Source organism: Hibiscus syriacus, unplaced genomic scaffold, assembly GCF_006381635.1.
Source record: "Hibiscus syriacus cultivar Baekdansim isolate YM2019G1 unplaced genomic scaffold, ASM638163v2 tig00111640_pilon, whole genome shotgun sequence".
Lineage (NCBI taxonomy): Eukaryota > Viridiplantae > Streptophyta > Magnoliopsida > Malvales > Malvaceae > Hibiscus > Hibiscus syriacus.
Window position 1 is genome coordinate 600,766 of NW_024063142.1, and position 20,871 is coordinate 621,636.

Sequence of the window (20,871 nt, forward strand, 5' to 3'; positions counted from 1 at the left end):
ATAACCAATTTTTTTTCTCACGCTGATATGAAGAAAATTGGTGTACAGCTGTGTGAAATTTTCAATAAATAAATTATCATATGAATTGATTTAATCTTATAAATTAATTAACTGCAAAAAAATTAATTATTTGATTCGCTATTAATAAATAATAATGGATAGAAATCGTGATAATTATATATATGCACCAACCAAATTATTTAAGTAATTAAAAGAATCGTTGTTGTCCCTAGAGATTATGGGTTCGAGCATCAACGACTACAATAGGGTAATTAAGCGTTCATTATCAAAAAGTTAAGAGTAATTAGAACAGATAGTTAGATACTATTCTATAATCACCTTAATTTAATAAATATATATATATATATATAGATTTTTTATTTTCTTTTTCTTTTCTATGTTGTATCTTTATTTTTTTTTTCAATAAATTTGTATGTGTTGCACGTTTTCATATGTCTTTATTACACTTTTTTTAATGCTTTTTGGCATGTTTTTCCATTCTTTGGTCGTTTTTTATTTATCTTTTTTAAGGGTTGATTTGACATCGTCACGACTGATCAAGATGACGCTTATCTGATATCTTGTGATCTTCCCTGTTTTGGACCATCGGATTGGATTTGGATACCCGATTTGTGTTCGTGGATAACTTTTCACGTCGATCGAGTCTGATTTGCGATTTGTCGGTGGTATTTCAATAACTTATCTATTTTTGAGGTTCGTTTATCGATGCTATCAGATCTGTTTGTATATATATTTTTTCGAGTTTCTTGGTTAGATTTAATATTTCATTGTATGATCCTTATGTGATCTTAAGTTACTAATTTTGTTTCAATGATTATAGAATTTCTTTTTAATTATGTGCTTAATTTACTATTGTGATTGTAAATATTTATTGTAATTTGGGATATTTCTTATATGAATAAAATTAGTTGCTTCTATAAAAAAATATATTAATATTACATTTTCTTAAATTTTAAAGTCTTAATGATATGTAATTGCAGTAATTTTTAACACTTTCTAATAAGATTTTTTCTGAAAATTTAGATTTAAGATAAAATATTATTTAATTGTAATATTTAAATATTAATATTTATTATTTTATATGTTTATTCAATATAAAGCCTATTTAAGATCAATAAAACAGGTAATAAAACTTAATATTTATATAATTATAAGTTTAAGGTAAAATCAATTCATATATGAATAAATTAATTTAAATTTAAATTGATAATTATAAAGTACAATCGAATTAATGTCTAAAATATAGTATGAGAGAAGAGTGATTTAATAATTTCTTAAAGAAAAAAAATAGTTATAACGAAAAATTATTAAATGGATAATGCTCACCACGTTATCTATGATCCCGACCAATAATATTTGTCAATCTCATTTTTTTAAGGTGAATATTCACTTTTTTCCTACAGATAAATAAGAAGTGAATAGTTATTTTAAATTTTCTAGATCTCATTCCCTGTGATCATAGATGAAGCGATAAATCGTATCCATCAAATAATTTCTCAATTACAACATACAACCAGCTGAGGCAAGGTATGTTGCTAATATTAAAACCGATTAATAAGACAAGATGAATATGGTTTATCTTTATGAGATTTATTCCACCAAGTTGAAGTGTGTTTATCTCCATCAATATTCCCCTAATTAATAGCAAAAGCATCAAGCAGCATTACTGTCATCTTGTTTTAAAAGCTTTGTTTTTATTAACCCCAATCTTAACCCCATTCTCATAAATATTGTTACACGTAAGATGTATATAATATGTATCCAACAACCAATTTCCCATGTCTGAAAATAGTGCGCATGCATATAATGATAGATGCCACCACTATTTGGCTTTAGCTAGTCCTAAGAAGATCTGAGCCTCTCGTTTTCGTATCCAGCGAAATCAGCCGTAGATTTTTTCAGTCTACCCCAGCATCCTGCATTAAAAATTAGGGATGGATGTAGAAATTTATATTAGACAATTTGAACTTAAGAAGTTATATTAAAGATTTTAGAGAGTATGGAGTTATAAAATTTTAGATGTGCGACATTAGATAATTAATAAAAAATATAAAGAAAAATATAAGAAAATTTAAAAATTTTAAGGATGTGACCGCATCCCATACTCCCTCGGTTCATCATGCTCAAGATGACTTTACTAAACACCCAAAGGGCAATGATAAGATACAGAGGAGAATCTGGTGACTTGTCAGCTTAGGCAATTGGTCTTGCACAAGCCAACACAACCTTCAGTCTTTAGACCACACTCTTCGTGTGCTTGGCTTGTGTCGGAAAGACTTTGTCCACCGCCTCTGCCAAGACCACCGTCTATAAAAGCACTTATATATCCCATCCTTTGGAACCCAACACAAGTCACGGACTGATCACTAGACCAGCTGACCTTATTGCAGCATCAAGAAAAATGTCGCCTTTATCCAAGGTTGTTGCTCCATGGTGCAAGAAGCATGTTGAGGGAGATAATGATGACAGCGATGGGTTCGACTACGCGCCGGCAGCATGCATTGAAGGAAATGGCGACGATGACGACGGAGACTATGACTACGCCCCTGCTGCTTCTCTTGAAGGCGATGATGATGATGATGGCAGCTATGATTATGCTCCTGCTGCATGAGTAGATAAATATTAGTCATATTTACTCTTTAACAGCATCAAACCCTAATTTCACCCAAATATTTTGCACTTCTGTTATGGAGTAACGTCTATCAGAATGTGCTTGAGTGGTCCCCCGGCCCACATGCATATTTACAACACCTTGTGATGGTGGATTTATAAGTATTATTTTAAATGTAATTTAAGTAAAACATGGGATGTATACTATGTCATCTATTGTTATTATGTGTTCAATGACAATGATTGATGGTTATCATCGCTCTATCATTAACTACGTAGAGTTATGTTAAGATTATAATCAATACGGATTTAAAAATTTAAAATTAAAATTTAAGATTTTAAACTTCTTTCTTTTAATAAAATGAACTTTTTTTCTCTTGCTACATAATATTAAATTTAATAATTTATCTAAAATAATAAGAATATATTTAATCTCTAATAGGCTTATTGCATTCTCCGGTCGGTGTAATGATTTAAGCGTCAACCAAGTCAAGCAATTTGAAAATTCTTTTTAAATAATAACTTAAAGAAAGCGTATATCAGTTTCAAAATTACTAAATTCAAATATTTTAATTAATATATATATTTAAAATACAGTCAATTTGACCCTATCTAGGATTTAATACTCAAAAGCGTGGAAAATAAATATAAACTTTTTTACAAAGAAAACATTGGTAAATTCTTCGATAATGACGAGTTATGGCGTTGTTTGATAATATGTTTGAAATAAAAATTAATATTTTTAACGATTAAATATTTTTATTAAATTTAATGAACTTTTTATACAAATTTTCAATAAAAATATGTGTAGAAAAGGACATTATATATCATTTAAGGAATGATATGTTCAACACATTTTGTTTTGTTTTATTCCTTTCAGGCATGATAACCTTTAAAATACATGTATATTAAATAATCTAGTTATATCAAGTACTTAATTTCAAACAAAATACTAAACATACTCTATAATTTAAAGAGTTAATTGTATCGTATGTCCTCAAACTATGACCATTTTAAATTGGTCCTTAAACTTTTGAATATTTTAATATCATCTCTAAACTATGACTCTCATTACAAAATAGTCCTTAAACTTTTGGACATTCCAATTTTATCCCTAACTTATGGCCCTCATTTTAAATTGATCCCCAAACTTCTAAAATTTCCGATTTCATCATCAAATTCATCCAATTATGTAATTAGTTTCAACCATAATTTAACATTTGATATTTTTATAGAAGCAACTAATTTTATTCAAAATAGGAAAAATCTCAAATTACAATAAATATTTACAATCACAATCGTAAATTACAATAAAGATTTACAATCACAATCGTAAATTAAGCACATAATTAGAAAAAAATCCTATAATCATTGAAACAAAACTAGTAACTTAAGATCACATAAGGACCATACAAGGAAAGATTAAATCTAACCAAGAAACTTGAGCAAAGATAGATACAAACAAATTTGATCGCATCAGCAAATGAACCACAAAAGGGGATCAAGTTATTGAAAGATCATCGACAAACCATAAATTAGACTCAAGCGATGTGAAAAGCTATCCACGAATGCAAATCAGGTATCCAAATGCAATCCCAAGGTCCAAAGCAGGAAATATCAACAAAATACTAGATAAGCGCCATCTTAATCAGTCATGACGATGTCAATTCAACCCTTAGAGAGAAAAAAAGATAAATAAAAAGGTTAAAGAAATGGAAAACATGAAAAAAAATATAAGAAAACGTGTCATAAAGGCAGATGAAAACATGTAACACATGTATACTTATTGAAAATCAAAAATCAAAAGAAAATAAAGATGCGATATAAAGAAGAAAAATACAATAAAAATAAAGTTGGTACCGCAGTCGATTAAGAAAGACAAAAAAAAAGAGATGAGTAACACATCAATTCAGAGAAAACTTATTTGATATTTTTTTTAAATAATAAACCTTTATATGAACAAATTTTAAGTTAAAACATTATTCTAACATCTAGTCGTAATAATAATCCCCGGAATATCTGGTCAAAATAGTAAAAGTTGTTGAGTGGGAAATTGTAGCCAATTTATTTGGTAAAAATTTTATGGATAATTATAAGTTAATGTGGTTCATCAAGGGGTGAAGCTCTATTGGGCCCAAAGGGCCATGATCCCTATAATATTTTTTTATGTTCGATAGATTAGTATTTTAGTTCATTTTAAAAAAAAAGTATTTGAATTAAAAAATATAAGAATTTACTAAATATTTAATCAAGTAGGGGTTGTACTAAATAAAGATAGTTTTATGTTTTTAAATTTTTTGGTCTAATAACAATTTAGGTTATTGTAAGTTTAAATGTTAGACATTATATATTCTCTTCTGAATTTTAAGTATAAATATTTAATAAATCATTGTATTTTTCTTAAAAAGTTCAATATTTCGACTCATGCCAATATCTAATCTTTGGTTTGTCCCTTAATTCATGTATGATAAGAGGACCGACAATCAGTAGGTATGACGTGGCACTTTATCTCACAGCTTCACAAGCTCTAAATTCCTTGTGCCACAAACCCTCAACGGAATCGCCACGTGTTTAGTCCACCTCTTCCACCAATTTCAACCTCTGCTCTATCATTAAGGACCTTGAAGAAGAGACAATCACTGACCAATCTGTTGAAAAGCTTCTCCAAGAATGATATAAAAGTCATTATTGATAAAGATGAAAAATATTGGTTACAAAGATCGAAAGTCGTGTGGCTCAAGCATGGAGATAGGAATACTTCTTACTTTTATGCTCGGGCAAATTGTAGAAAGAAAAAGAATAGAATTTAAGGGCTAGAGGATGTTAATAGGTGTTGGGTGGATCAGCAGGAGTATGTTTTCGATGTGGCCATTGAGTACTTCTCTTCGCTCTTCACCTCTTCAAGGGTGGAACCACTGAGCTTAATCTTCAATACCGTGAAAAGATGTGTCTCAATGGAGAACAAATCTTTTCTTTTGCGAGAGTTCACTGTTGAGGAGGTTCTTCTTACTTTTTCTCAGATGAACCCTTCCAAAGCCCCAAGTATTGATGGCCTCTCTGTCTCATTTTATCGTACTTTTTGGGATACGGTTGGTCCTGATCTTATTTATGTGTCTTGACTTGTTTAAGGGTAATAATGATTTTGACTTGGTTAACAAAATAATTATTGTGCTTATCCCTAAAACCTCTAACCCTAAATCTATGAAAACTTTAGGCTAATAAGTCTGGGTACGGTTATCTATAAGATTGTGGCTAAAGTGTTAATTAATCGGCTTAAACCTTTCATGTCATAATGTATAGCGATTAACCAAAGCATTTTTGTTCCCGGTCGGGGAATTTCTGATAATTTCCTTGTTGCTCATGAACTTTTCAACTATCTTAAAGGCTCCAAGAATGGCCCTAATAAGGGAGCAACATTAAAGTTTGACATGAAAATAGTCTATGATAGGGTTGAGTGGAATTTCCTATTTGCTATAATGAATCAGATGGATTTTAATGAGCATATTATTTTGATCTTAAGGAATTGTATTTGCACGATTTCTTTTCAAGTCAGAATTAATGTGCAACTTTTGATCTCCTTTACCCCAGAGAGAGGCCTCAGACAGGGGGCCATCTCTCCCCATATTTGTTTTTTTTTCGCAAGGGCTTTCAGCGCTGTTAATTGATGCCCAACGTCCAGGAATGCTCAAAGGTGTTAGGGCAAGTCTAAGAGGTCCTCGGATAACACATCTTTTTTATGTTGATGATAATCTTATTTTCTTTAAGAATTTGTTGGATGAAGCCCAAAAGATTAAAAGCCTTCTCAGCATCTATGAAGAAGCTTCTGGATAGAAAATTAATTACGACAAGCCAAGCATTTACTTTAGCGGTAATACGTGACAGGAGCATAGAGACAACATTCTTAGGATTTTTAATGTTACTGAGAAAGATGATCCTAGTGATTATTTGGGGCTTCTACTTGCGGTAGAGAAAGGGAAGATTAGTACGTTTAGTTTCTTAAGGAACAAAACTGCTAAATGTATCCAGGGATAGACTAAGAACTTATTATCCTTCGGAGGCAGGGAGGTCTTTCTTAAGTTAATTGCTCAATCCCTTCCCACTTATGTCATGTCCTGCTACCTTCTCCCGGAAGATATCATTGAGGATATTACTTCTCAAATATGTTCTTTCTAGTGATCAGACAAACAACATAAAAGATGTGGGCGATGGTATTCTGGGAAAAATTTTGTAGATCTAAGAGGGAGGGGTTTAAGATTTAAATATCTTAAGTTGTTCAATTTTGTGCTTTTCGGTAACCAAGTTTGGAGGATCATTCATAATTCGGATTCCCTTGTTGGACAGATGCTAAAAGCTACTTACCAAATCAAAGCCTTCTTGAGGCAAACTTGGGGGATCGACCATCCCATGCTTGGATAAGCATTTTAAGGCTAAGAAAATTCTTAAGGATGACTTTTTCTAGAGAATTGGCTTTGATAGTTAACAAAAGTTTTTTGGGATACTTGGGGTGACTCATCCTCTATTCAGTGGATAAATAATTATACTGATAATAGCCCTAATACCTTTTTTTTTACTTCATGCTTCATGGAGTTCCCAGGTGGGATGAAAACTTGCTTTGCATAACCCTTCCCGCGGAAGATGCTAACAAGGTTCTTGATATTTTGATTGCTCTGATACCTGGGAATAAACTCATCTGGAGCCACCACTCCACTTGGTGTTATTCAGCAAAATCTTGTTATAATTGGCTTTTACTCAAATTGGGAATCCCGAGGGACAATGAAAAAATATGAAAAAAGCTTAACAAGCTCTATGTTCTTCCAAAAATAAAGATTATTGGTTGGAGAATATGTTATAAAGCGATCTCAACTGGGAAAAAGCTAACTAAAGTTCGTTTGTTTGAAGGGAAGTGTCATTTTTGTATTGACACTTTAGAAAAAATGATTCATGATCTCAATGAGTGTCCTCAAGCGAAAGGTATCCCGCAATTCTCCGGTATCAACAATGATATCATTAGGTGGCAATAAAGCATTTACAAGGAATTGATAGACTGGACGACATTACATCTTGACCTTTTTGGACTAGCGCTATTAATTGTGAGGCTTTGGAACATCTGAAATAAGCGTAACAAGTATATTCTTGAAGAGGTCGTTCAGTTGTCGCGACGGCTTGGAATATCTGCTAGAACTTCTTTGTGGTTTCTAGAAATTAGACACATTCGAAGAAAACACCTATCAAAACTATGAGATGGACTAAACCACTAAATGAGGTTATTAAGAGCAATGTGGATGGTGCCTATAGCTCTACATGTAAGGTTGCAACCATAGGAGTGGTTGCGTGTGGCGTTCATGACATGGTGCTCGGAGGAATGTGTAGGCGGATCCAATATTCTAATTCCACGGAGGGTACTGAAGTGGAAGCTTTCACTCAAGGGATTAAATTTTCTATTGACAATGGTTGGGACAGAGTTATTGTCGAAGGCGACGCAATTGCAATTGTAAATAGGCTCGTTAACTGCAATTAAGATGTTTCTACTTTTGGATTGTTACTCAACGAGGCTCGAGGGCTTATCTCCTCCAACTTAGGGATAAAAGTTTTCTATGTTAATAGGGAGGCTAATATAGTAGCGCATGGTCTAGCACAATAGGCTTTGTCGAATCTCAATCCGTTATGATTTTTTTTAATGAGCCGGATTGTATAAGACAGATTGTAATTTATGATTCCATTGGCCTTTAATGAAATCTCATATTTTTCAACAACAAAAAAGTCTCCTAATTCCTTTGTTTTCCCCAACTGCTCTTTTAGAGTCAAAGTCAAAAAACCAAAACTTCTTTCTCACATATCTTTCGGTATTATAATGAGTAGCTCAAAGTCATGTGTCATCATAATGCATGATGCTGATGATAATATTATTAAAAGGTTCTGAAGCAGCTCAAACACGAGCATGATCATATATGTTGATGGTGGACATGTTCCTTTAAACCCAAACTTATCGGCTAAACACGATGGCGACTGTTAACGTGCTCCTCGACACTCAAAGATGGTGACGGGGATGACGACGACGACTATGATTATGCTCCTGCAGCTTAAACAGCCCCTGTCAGTATGGTGTAGCGTCTGTTTCTCTTTGGGGAGAGGTTAACATATAATAAGGTTACTTAGCATAATTAACAACAATACTGCTTATAAATGTATTCTTGCATGATGTAATCTTATTATAATAGAGATGAGACATTATTACTATATATAGCAATAGCATGATGTATTCAATGATCTATAATTGATTTTCTTTTCTCATATCACATGAAGAAATTTAATGCAGTCGTGTGGAATTTTGAATAAGTAAATTATTATTAATTGATCAAAAGACCCATCTTATTCTTTTATGTAATGGAGTCAATGAATTAAGAGATGTCACAAGAATTAATTAACTAGATTTTTTAATTAAGAAAATTATGAGTGACTCCACCAACACAGCTTACGCAATGCTAAGTATTTAATTAATTATTAATCATTAATAATTAATAGATATCATGATGTTATTTTTAGTTGGATGTGATGACTCAAACTCCATGCATTTCTACGTTCATGCATGTGAAGTGTTGCATGATACGTACTTTGTACGTACGATACGTGAACTGTGATGATGGAACTCACCGAATGACATCGAAGTAGAACCAATATCCAAAACTGTACCTTTCTTCCATTATGTGAATTTCTATTAACCTTATACAATTAGAGGCAAATACTAAAAAAATATTTAATCAAATTATATTTTTTTATTTAGTTTTATTTTTATATATTACTATAAAATAGCTTATATTTTTATGTGACATTTAACTCGTACATGGGTTAAGTCTCACGTGTAGACCGTATGCTAATATTTTTCGATTATAAATTTTATCGTATTTTATAATAATTAATTCTTATAAAAATTATTCGAATATGTATTATATGTATTTATAATTTTGATTACAATCACTTGTGTACTTATTAAGTATCAAATAATAACACAATTTAATAAGATGGTGAGGATTTAATAATACCAACCACGTGTGTTTGTCCATCTAAGATTCCCTAATTAATCAGAAAGGCATCAGGCATGGTTATTGTTATATTGTTTGAAAAGCAATTCAATAGGTTGAGAAAAATGTAATCGATCGTACATGCCAAAATGTTGCATGATGATGCCACCACTGTTTGGCTTTAACTAGTTCCAAACCACGTGTTGGAAGATAACAATCCTTACTTTTTCATATCCTGCAAAACAGCGGCCAATTTGTAAGTGTAATAACTTTGTATTGCCACATCACGAACCAAACCAACTCAACGATAAATGGTTTTGGATTCTAGCCCTGGAAATGTAATGGATATAATCGTTTATTATTAAATAATTAAAAATTATTTTTGAATAAATATTATCTTCTAATTATCTCATATTAATAAAAAGGAAAAAATTGTATTACCAGTCTTGCCCACCATCCTGCCATAAAGGGGATCCTATATTTGACCCTTTACAAAAACCCAAAGATGACCTTACCAAACATCAAAGGTCAGTGGTGAGATGCTGAGGAGAATTTTGCTGAATCGTCAGCTTAGGTGGATGGACCGTATACCGCCACATATGCTAGGCATTTAGTCTTGCACAAGGCAGCACAGCCTTTGGTCTTTAGTCCACGCTCTTCGCGTGCTTGCCTTGTTGCAGAAAGACTCCGTCCGCCCCCTCTGCCAAGGCCACCATCTATATAAGCACTCATGGCAATTCCAACACCAAACACAACCCACCATTAGAGCAGCTGTTCTTCGATACAAATCAAAGCTCCACTCACATTTTCAAACACCCCCTTATTCAAAATGTCACCTTTATCCAAGGTTGTTGCTTCATGGTGCAAGAAGCATGTCGATGGAGATGACGATGACAACGATGGATTTGACTATGCGCCAGCAGCATGCATCGAAGGAGATGGCGATGATGATGATGATGATGGAGACTACGACTGCGCCCCTGCTGCTTCTCTTGAGGGTGATGATGATGATGATAATGGCGGCTATGATTTCGCTCCTGCCGTGTGACTCGTAGATAAATAGTCAGTCTTTACTGCAATTTACTCTTAACAGCATTAAAACCCTAACCATGGGCTTTTAAACCAACATTTTTGCACTTCTATTATGGAGTGTTGTCTTTCAGTATATGCATGAGTGGATTTACAATTATCATTCTAAATATAATTTAAGGAAAGCATGGGATGTATTCAATGTCATTAGCAATCAGTATGCTAATTCTAAATGGAGAAATTACTTCATGAACCATGTTCACAACCTTGTCCATGATCTCTATCCAATTAAATGTGTATACATCACATTTATTTTCCATATCATATTTCATTATGAATTAAAATTTTAAAATCATCATCTTCTTCTTTATCTCATCCTCTTCTTCCCTAATCTTCAAGCATCAAATCTTCATATTTTGTTTTGTTTTTATTTGGTTCATCATTATAATCTAGATTTAAAATCAATATAAAATTTTAAATTCCTTTTGAATTTTCTGTTTTTTTATCAAATCCTTTTATATTTTTTTTATTTTTTATCTTAACAAACAAAAAGATACATTAAAAAATTTAAAAGAAAAGTATACCACTTCAATAGAAAACAAGGAAAAAAAAGATCTACTATACTTCTCCCTGCACAAATCTGTAAAAACTTATAAACTCCTAACCTTAACACTGCTGACACTTGATATGAACCCTAAATAGTTGTGAAAAATTAATAATTTTTGTTGATTAAGAAAAATTTTAAAAATACAAAAAGACGCAATAAAAAAACAAAAACTTTGAAATAAATAAAAGAAAAATAAAATATGAAATTTGATGCTTCAAGATTAGAGAAGAAAGCGATGGAATAAAGAAAGAGATAATTATTTGAAAATTTTAATTCATAAGAAAATATGATGTAGAAAAATAAATATGATGTGTATTCATTTAATTGGATAGGGACCATGAATGAGATAATGAATAAGATTTATGAAATAATTTCTCTCTTAAATGTATATGTTTAATGATAATTATAACCACTCATTATCAATATATTACTCTTTCCTTGACCCATTAAATTTGTTTTTTTTAAATTTAAATTTTTTTATGACTATCAAAATAAATTTATCATATCTCTTAATATTTTAAGGATAATTTTTCAAGCTCATACAGGGTTCCTATAGTCTCAGGAATCGAACCATTTAACATATTGGTAGCTAGTTGAAGATGAACAAGTTTTGAAAGCTTAGAAATATTGAAAGAAAATGGCCCCTCAAAGACGTTACCAGTGAGATTGAGAGACACAAGCAGATTGTTGTTGAAAAAATGATTTTTTCCTCTCTTTCTCTTCCCCCTTTCTTTCCCTCTCTTCCCCTTTCTCATTAACATTAGCTATGGTGAAGAGATTATCGAAGATGACTTCAACACCCATTGTTCCTCAACAAGCCAGACGTAATTTGCTTTTTTTTTCGGGGGGGGGGGGGGGGTTGGGGGGTTTCGTTTCCGTTTGGAAATATTTTTATGGGTTTTTCTTGAAAGTTCTTCACTTTGTTGGGTTTTTTTTTGTTTGAAGTTTTTTTTTAAAGTTTTTTTTCTTGAAATGATTAACTGAAATCGCCGCTGTCGATGGCTTTACACAAGGCCCAAAACTCATCGAAATCGATCAACCCATCACCATTTGAATCGAGGTTCATCACTATTTCTTCCGACTCTTTTTTCGCCACAAAAAATTGATGACCTTCAATGATTCCCTTAGCTTTTGCTTCGATATGAATCCATCGCCGTTTTTGTCGAAGGTGACGAATACTCTTTTCTGCTCTAGTTTCTTGAATTTACTGAAGATGATGAAGAACATGTGTTGGATGGAAGCCAAGCATAAAATCTTTTGGGAGAAAAAGCAAAGTAAATGTTAAGGAAACGGACGATGAAAAGAAGAGCAAGTAAAAGTAAGGTTGTCATCATAGCTAATGTTGATGAATCAAACAGAACAAAAACAAGAGGGAGGGCAGGAAGAAGATGAAAACGAGAGGGAGGGGGGAAGAAGATGAACATGTGCTTAATTTTTTCAATTAATCTAATTTAATTAATTTCTTATTTTTCAAAAATTATTTTTTAATATTAAAAATGTGTTAAGTGAAATTTAACGGTCAAAATTAATGGTCCGTCATAACTCATCTCAAATTGAGTTACGAAATAAAACGTTAAGTATCATACTGAAACAAAATAAATGTTAAACACTAAATTTAAACAAAAGGCATATATTGGACACCTTTTTATATTTAAGCATATTTAATTCAAGTACTCAACCTATCCTTTGTCAATGTTTTTGTTAGTTTTTAAAAAAAAAATTAACAATAAATTATTTTAGTTTAATTTTTTAAAAGATAAAAAAATGATTAAAATTTTACATATTTCACATACAGTCGATATAAATTTATTTATTTTTAATTAAAAAAATGTTATAACTTAAATTAATATATTTTATATATTATATTATTAAAGAATTTAAATATATACTTTAAATTTGTAATATCATATTCAGTATAATAATTTTTTAAAATAATTTTGGATAATAATATCAGACATTTAAATTTTAAATTAAATTTAAATTTGAAAAACATTTTTTAGATAGAGCTAGATAATCTTAAATTTAATTGTCTGTCATAGACGGTGTCGTGTTTTAAATTTTAGGGTGAATTACATCTTTAATTTCTAAACTATCAGTTTTGATCTAATTTAATACCTAAATTTTTAATTTTTTTAAATCATATATAAAGTTTAGTTTTTATTTTATTTTAGTACTCATGTTCAAAATGTAATGTTAAATTTTTATTTTTTTAAAATTTTAGGTACTAAAACAGACCAAAATTGATATTTTAGGTACTAAACGAGTTATAATTTAACTATACTGTACTAAAATGAAATAGAAATTAAACTTTAGGGATAGTTTAAAAAAATAAAAGTTTAGATACTGAAACGAACTAAAACTATTAGTTTAGGTACTAAATGAGTACTTTATCCTAAATAATTAAAGGGACTCTGAAATCGTCCTGTCCCTTGGATTTTAATAGAACCGTGGGAAAAGAAGTGGCTACCTCCCTCAGCCTCGCTGACTGGTGTTTCTGTGACGATATTAGCCTATCAAACAAGCGGATTCTGCTTTCTAGTACAGCGGTACGCCTCTGCCCACCACTCACCTCCTCATCAACCACTCATTTTCGATCTCAAAGCTTTGTAGGTTAATTTCCTTATTCTCCTTTTAAATCTATTTTTCCTTTTTGATTTAGATTTTGCAGATCAGTATCTTAAATACCCAAATCCTTATTTCTCTCGCCCACGAAGTCCTCTTCTTGTTCACACCCTACTATAATCTCCGCTAGTTCATCCATCATTATCAAGTTTCTTTGAGATATATTGATTTTGTCTTCTCCGTATTTGTTTTTTTTTTCAACATAAAATCAGATCCTTTCTGAGAGAAAAATGTCGGCTATTCGTTTTGATTCAACTAAGCAATACTATGCTACAAGCAGTTTGGTAGTTGGTTATGCACTTTGTTCAAGCTTACTTGCTGTTATTAATAAATTTGCAATCACCAAATTCAATTACCCAGGTTTGTTAACTGCGTTACAGTACCTAACTTCTGTTTTAGGAGTCTGGGTTTTAGGGAAGTTTGGGTTTTTACATCATGATACTTTCACATGGGATACTGCCAAGAAGTTTTTGCCTGCTGCCATTGTCTTCTACCTTGCGATCTTCACAAACACCAATCTTTTGCGTCATGCCAATGTTGATACTTTCATAGTGTTTAGATCATTGACACCCCTTTTGGTTGCCTTAGCTGATACAACCTTTAGGAGGCAACCGTGCCCTTCGAAGCTGACTTTTATTTCTCTGTTGATCATTCTGGGTGGTGCTGTTGGATATGTGGCAACTGATTCGGCATTTACTTTGACTGCATATTCATGGGCGTTTGCATATTTGGTGACAATTACTACTGAGATGGTTTACATTAAGCATATGGTGATGAATCTTGGGTTGAACACTTGGGGTTTTGTGTTGTACAATAACTTGTTGTCCTTGATGATGGCACCCATATTTTGGGTTTTGACTGGAGAATACAGTGAGGTTTTTGCTGCTTTGGGAGCCAATGGTGGGGATTGGTTTGAACCTGTGGCGTTTACAGCAGTATCTTTGTCGTGCTTGTTCGGTTTGCTCATTAGTTTCTTTGGGTTTGCGGCTAGGAAGGCGATCTCTGCCACGGCATTTACCGTGACTGGTGTGGTGAATAAGTTCCTTACAGTTGTGATCAATGTGCTGATTTGGGATAAACATGCTACTCTCTTTGGGTTGGTCTGCCTCCTCTTCACACTGGCAGGAGGTGTTCTTTATCAGCAGTCAGTTACTGGACCGCTACGTGAATCAACAGCGTCTAGGCAGACAGGTGATGCCGATGAGGAGGATGCTGAAGAGAACCAAGCTAAAAGCGTCTCTGGTAAACATGCTTCAGTATGAGAAGTATTATTTCTTATTTTTCCTGGTTTTAGCCGCTAAGAATACTATTGGAATGTGTTAGTCTCTATTACCCCTAATTTTGGAAGGATCTTTTCTGTATAAGATCGCACAATCGTTATCTAGAATTTAAACATGGATAGAACTTAGTGCTTTAGCATTTTGGAGATTTATAAATTATTATGCTTCGTATTCATAGTTGACAATACAGTGGTATTCTTTGTTGCTTCATGTTACTGGTTGGCTGGCTGGAATTTTCCCACGGTATTTGGCTCATTGATATTTACAAATATATATTTTGTTGTTTGTTCTTTACTTTTCATTATTCTTAGGTATTCTGGTGAGCTTGATTTAGAAGTTGATTTTGGAAACTTATTGGGTCCCAGGGCCAGATGAGATTCAAGGACTTCCTATGATTAATTGAATTTTGGTTCTTAAAATCATAATACCAGCCAACATAGTATTTCTTGGTTGAAAAATTGAAGGAAAGTAGACTACAAAACCTTGTGTTAGCTTGAATTCTGAACCAATCTTGTGTCTAATAAGTTGAATCAATGTAAGCATGATTGGTGTTGCAACAGAGAACGGCACCACCTCCATGAGATAAACCGATGCTTGATCAGCTATGTTGCAATAATGTCAACCATTCATCTGAGATCAATCCCTTTGTTACTCTTTTTCTTTAATATGGTTTTTTGTCGTTTCACCATCGGTCTTAGGAGCTTTCTGCTAGTTCACTTAGTCACCAACTGCAAGCCATGTTCTATTTACTCGTCCTTTTCTCATTATTTCTTTAAACTTTCATAAGAGGACCCCGATTAGTTTTTTTTTCCACTGCTTTCTTACCATATATAAGCTCCTTGAATCCATGGTGTTCAAACACAGCTAGAGTGCCAGTTCCCTCTTGCTTTTGCTCATCGGGGGTATTGGATCTGAATTTCTTGTTGGCTGTGTGCTGTTAGGATTCCTTGCTACAGAAAGAGGCAGCACTCTCAATATTTTATTGATTTGTAATATCTCAAAAGAGACCGGGGGAATATATACAAGGAGAGGAGGCTGGCTATGAGCTGTCAATAGTCTAACAACCACCCTAACTATTGTAACAACTTATAGCACCTAGAATAACAAACACAAAGGCCTAACAACCTATTCGCAGACGCATATATCCTTAACATTCCTCCTACTACCTAGTCCTCCCAACCTGTAAACAAACAACAAGAAGAAGAAAAAAGCAACAAACCAGTAGAGAAAAAAAAAGAACACAGCGCAAGAACACTCAGCAAATCCAGAACAATTACATAGTATCAGTGATCATGCTACGAACACCTAGTTTTTTCTCTGCACCGAGTAAAAAACAGACCTGACAGAGGTTTAGTTAAAGGATCAGCAACTGCTCACATGCAGGAACTTCACTGACTTCCAACTGACCCGAAGCAACACGTTATCGAACAAAAAACAAATCCATCTCAACATGTTTAAATTTGGAGTGTAAAACAGGATTTGCCGAACCTGCAACAGCACTTGAATTATCACACCACAATATAGGTTTGCCATCAGCCGCAATGTGAAGTTCCTGAAGTAAAGACTCCAACCAAATTACCTCAGTTTTATCACAAGCAATGCTACAATATTCCGCTTCAGCAGTTGAGCGAGAGCGAGACACAACTTGTTGATTTCGAGATGCCCAAGAAACAAAATTACCAGAAAAATAAATGCAAAAACCAGTGGTAGATCGCCGATCATCTACATCCAATCCCCAATCTGCATCGGCAAAACCAACCACAGATAACCGAGCGGAATAATAAAATTTCAATCCATACTCAAGTGTACCTTGTAGATAGCGCATAATACGTGGAACCGCAACATAATGTTCATCTAATGGTTCTGGAAGAAATTGACAAACCCGATTAACAACAAACGAGATATCGGGTCTCATAATAGTAACGTACTGTAAACCCCCCAACAATACTCCTATACTCCGTAGGATTTAGCAATGGGTTCCCACTTCGATTTGACATCTTACAATTTGCAACCATAGGAGTAGGCAAACTACTTTCTCAAGACCACACTTCCGAAGAAGATCCTGAGTATACGTCTTTTGATTGAGGAAAAGACCATTGCTCGTATAAGAAACCTGTATACCCAAAATATAGGTTAGTCTGCCAATATCTTTAAGCGAAAAAACAGCATCAAGATCGGTTATAACTCTTTGAACTTCAGAATCATCACTACCAGTCAAAATGATATCATCGACATAAACCAAAAGATACACCAATCTGTCATCAGTCTTTCTTACAAAAAGCGATGCATCCGACTTTGAAGTCACAAACTTTTTCTAAACTAAATATGCTCTTAGTTTTTCAAACCAGACTCGGGGACTTGTTTTAAACCATAAAGAGCTTTGTTTAAACGAAAAACAACAGTCTTCTTGTCTACTTGCTCATAACCGGGGGTTGTGTCATATAGACTTCCTCGGCTAGATCACCATTAAGAAACGCATTATTAACAAAATTGTACGAATAGTAGCTGGCTTAACCACAGACAAAATCATGTCCAGCTTGCTGAGAGTAACCTTTAGCAACGAGTCTCGCCTTGTATCGAGCAACAGACCCGTCAACATTCTTTTTAAGTTTAAAAATCCACTTGCACCCGACAGCACGATGATGAGCAGGTAAAGTAGTCAACGACGAAGTATGAACATTCTTGATCAAAGCATCATATTCGGACTGAGCAGCCCGCTTCCAAGATGGATCTTTAAAAGCTTCCTCAATCGTTTGTGGTTCCCCATCAACAATCTTAGTAGCATAAAAAACTTTAGGTTTCCAAATACCACTCTTACTTCTAGTCCGCATAAGATGAGTATTACCACAAAGCGTAGAAGATTGACCCACATTATCAGTAATATTATCACGATCAAGGCTCGGATCAGCATTTGTATCAACGGGAGAGAGGGGTAGATCATCCCCCTCAATAATAATATCAATAAAGCTTTCAAGAAATGGGTTATGAATTATGATGTCTCCATAATATCAATAATGATTTATCATATTAAAAATTTAAAAATATTTTATTGTTGATATCAGAAATTAATTGGATGACATTGACTGGAGCTACGAATATTAACATAACTTGTTTATAACAAAGGGTTTATTTCATTTAGATTACCATTATATATAGTGATGCTAAAGAAGGCGTTGAAATGTTGGTAGGGAGAAGATTTAGAGTTTTAAGGGTTTCATATAAAAATAATGGCGCATCTCTTTTGAGATGATTTCTGTTTGATGAATCATGTGGGGGGAGGGGGATGCCAATAATAACGTGACGGTGTCAGCCGAAAGAACGGGATGGGACACACGACTTAGTTGTCTGAACCAAACACAACATGTTATCTCCAGGAAAATGCATTTGTTATTTGCTTTCGCTGGTCCCATTTCCCTTTCACTCCCACAGCATGAAGGAATCCCCCCACCATTTCTGTTGTCTTAATCCGATTTTTGGGGTTTGCAAACTGGTCCCAATTTCCATGTTATCAACTGGACCACTTCGGTATTTCTCATCACATCGTTTATGGTCTCAAACAATAATATTTTAAATTTTTATTTTTTTTACTACATGTAAATAAGTAGAGAGTATACCATTATTTAAAAATTAATCGATGTGATTCTCTAAAATCATAGATAACATGATAAACCATATCCATAAAATAATTTCCCTTTTAATGAATGGGATCCACTCCACATTTTTAATGCTATGCGTGTTTGCTATGTCTTGTAAGTTATGTCTCGTTACTTTCCAATTTATTTAATAATAATAATATTAAAAAGAAGTTAAATTAATATTTTTAGGTTCTTTTCATTAAATTATTAATTAAAACTAAACAAAATTAGAGAGACACTATAAAAAATTAGCTGACCCTTATTCCCATATGTAATGGGGTAAGGGGAGGTAAGATAGTAGGTTATCCCCAACATCAGGTTGAGAGCAGCTTCCGTAGGAGACCTCCAAATTATGAAATACCCTCCGTATGACTCGATCCCACAACCCAAAATTAATAACCTTGTGCTCGAGCTGAATAATTTACTCTGTCCAATGACACGAAGCTGAGTGAATCTTAACTTTTTATACAGGCATAGATAAATGAGAAATTATTATTATTATTATTAATTTATTAACAACGGCATGTGTTACGTATTATTCTAACTCATTTCTAATTATAGAATATTCGCCTTTGTTCTGTGTTTTTCTCTATAATTTATTTTCATTCTTTAAATTTTTATATAATTTTTACTATTTTAATTTAAATTGTTGCATAATTAAATTAGATTTTAAAAGGTATTTTAATATTTTAAAAATAATTTTAGATAAATTTTAATTTTTATAAAAAGGCAATTAAATCCATTATTATTCATCAAATTTATAAAGTATTGTCTTATAATTACTAATTGTTACGTCGATACTATAACCATAACTATCATTTGTATTGATTTTTTTGTGTGCATGAAGGAGAACTAAAGATACTTGTTGAGCCTAAAGATGTAAACAACAAACTACTATTGTAGGAGGAAACAAAGACTTGGATGAGTGGGTGCATATAATTCTATGGGAAAGACAAAAGTAGCTCTTATGTAATTAATTAACTAATAACATGTGATCCAAATAATCTTGAAAAATGTATTGATTAATGATCTTCCTTTAATTAATAAATTTCTTTATCAATCTTTCAATATGGTTAAAAGGTCATTTTCGGTACAAATATTATTATATATCTTATTGTAAAATTTCTAATATTATTTAAAGATCATGATTGACGCTATCATTCGGTCTTTTTTATAAAAAAAAAATTATTCGTGATTAACATCTAAATCACCTCCAATTATATTTCCTAAATTTTTTAAATTAAAAAATGAGGGTGAGAGAAAAAAAAGCAGATAGATACACCTCATCTTCTCATGTACACGTCATTCACGGTAATTTCCCACTTTGCAGTTATAAAATTAAAAGTGATCATTGAATAATTATATTTGTATTTCTCAACTTTTAAATTTTTCTGTAAATACGCTATTAACCTGTAAACATTCACATTAATCCTCTAAGCTAGAAGAATGTTATCGTTTTAGTATAGATATCCACGTGTTGAGAGCATATTTATAGCCGAGAGAAAAGTTTAAAAGTCAAGAAATCCGAATATAATTATTCAATGATCACTTTTCATTTTATAACTGTAAAAAATAAAATAATTAAATAAAATAATAAAAAAATTAAATAAAATACTAACAATTAATTTTATAGAAAGTATTTAAAAATTTATTTGATTTGTAAAATATTTTTAAACAGTGTCTAATAAGTAATTAATTTATGTTAAGGTGATATTTGTGTAAAAAGGTCAAATATTTTCATGGATTTCAATTAAATAAGCTCGAGTAAAAAAAATCTGATTCACCCTGAAGATGTCGAGAAATCCTAAATCTATCGTAGAAAATAAAAACAATCCAATACCCTGAAGACATCGAGAGATTCCATCAAAAAATCTGATTAACCCTGAAGATGTCCAGAGATCTTAAATTTACTGTAGAAAACATATCATTTAAATAATTAATCAGATGAACACTTTAATTTGGGAATTAAAAATTCCCTCTAACATTATACGGGAACTTTTGCCGTTTCAAAAGATCATTCTTTCTTTTAAAAAAAATTAATGCCTATT

General features: G+C 32.4%; 1 protein-coding gene across 1 annotated transcript; it reads left to right on the plus strand.

The window, feature by feature from the left end:
* Positions 1–13,741: 13,741 nt before the first annotated feature.
* Positions 13,742–15,373, plus strand: LOC120166498 (GDP-fucose transporter 1-like). Its single transcript, XM_039175759.1, has one exon. The coding sequence runs from the start codon at positions 14,139–14,141 to the stop codon at positions 15,168–15,170; it is 1,032 nt and encodes a 343-aa protein (XP_039031690.1). The 5' UTR covers positions 13,742–14,138; the 3' UTR covers positions 15,171–15,373.
* The last annotated feature ends 5,498 nt before the right edge of the window (positions 15,374–20,871 follow it).

Excerpts from the sequence above, each read along its gene's own strand:
- LOC120166498 (XM_039175759.1), top strand. The coding sequence starts at position 14,139 with ATGTCGGCTATTCGTTTTGATTCAACTAAGCAATACTATGCTACAAGC.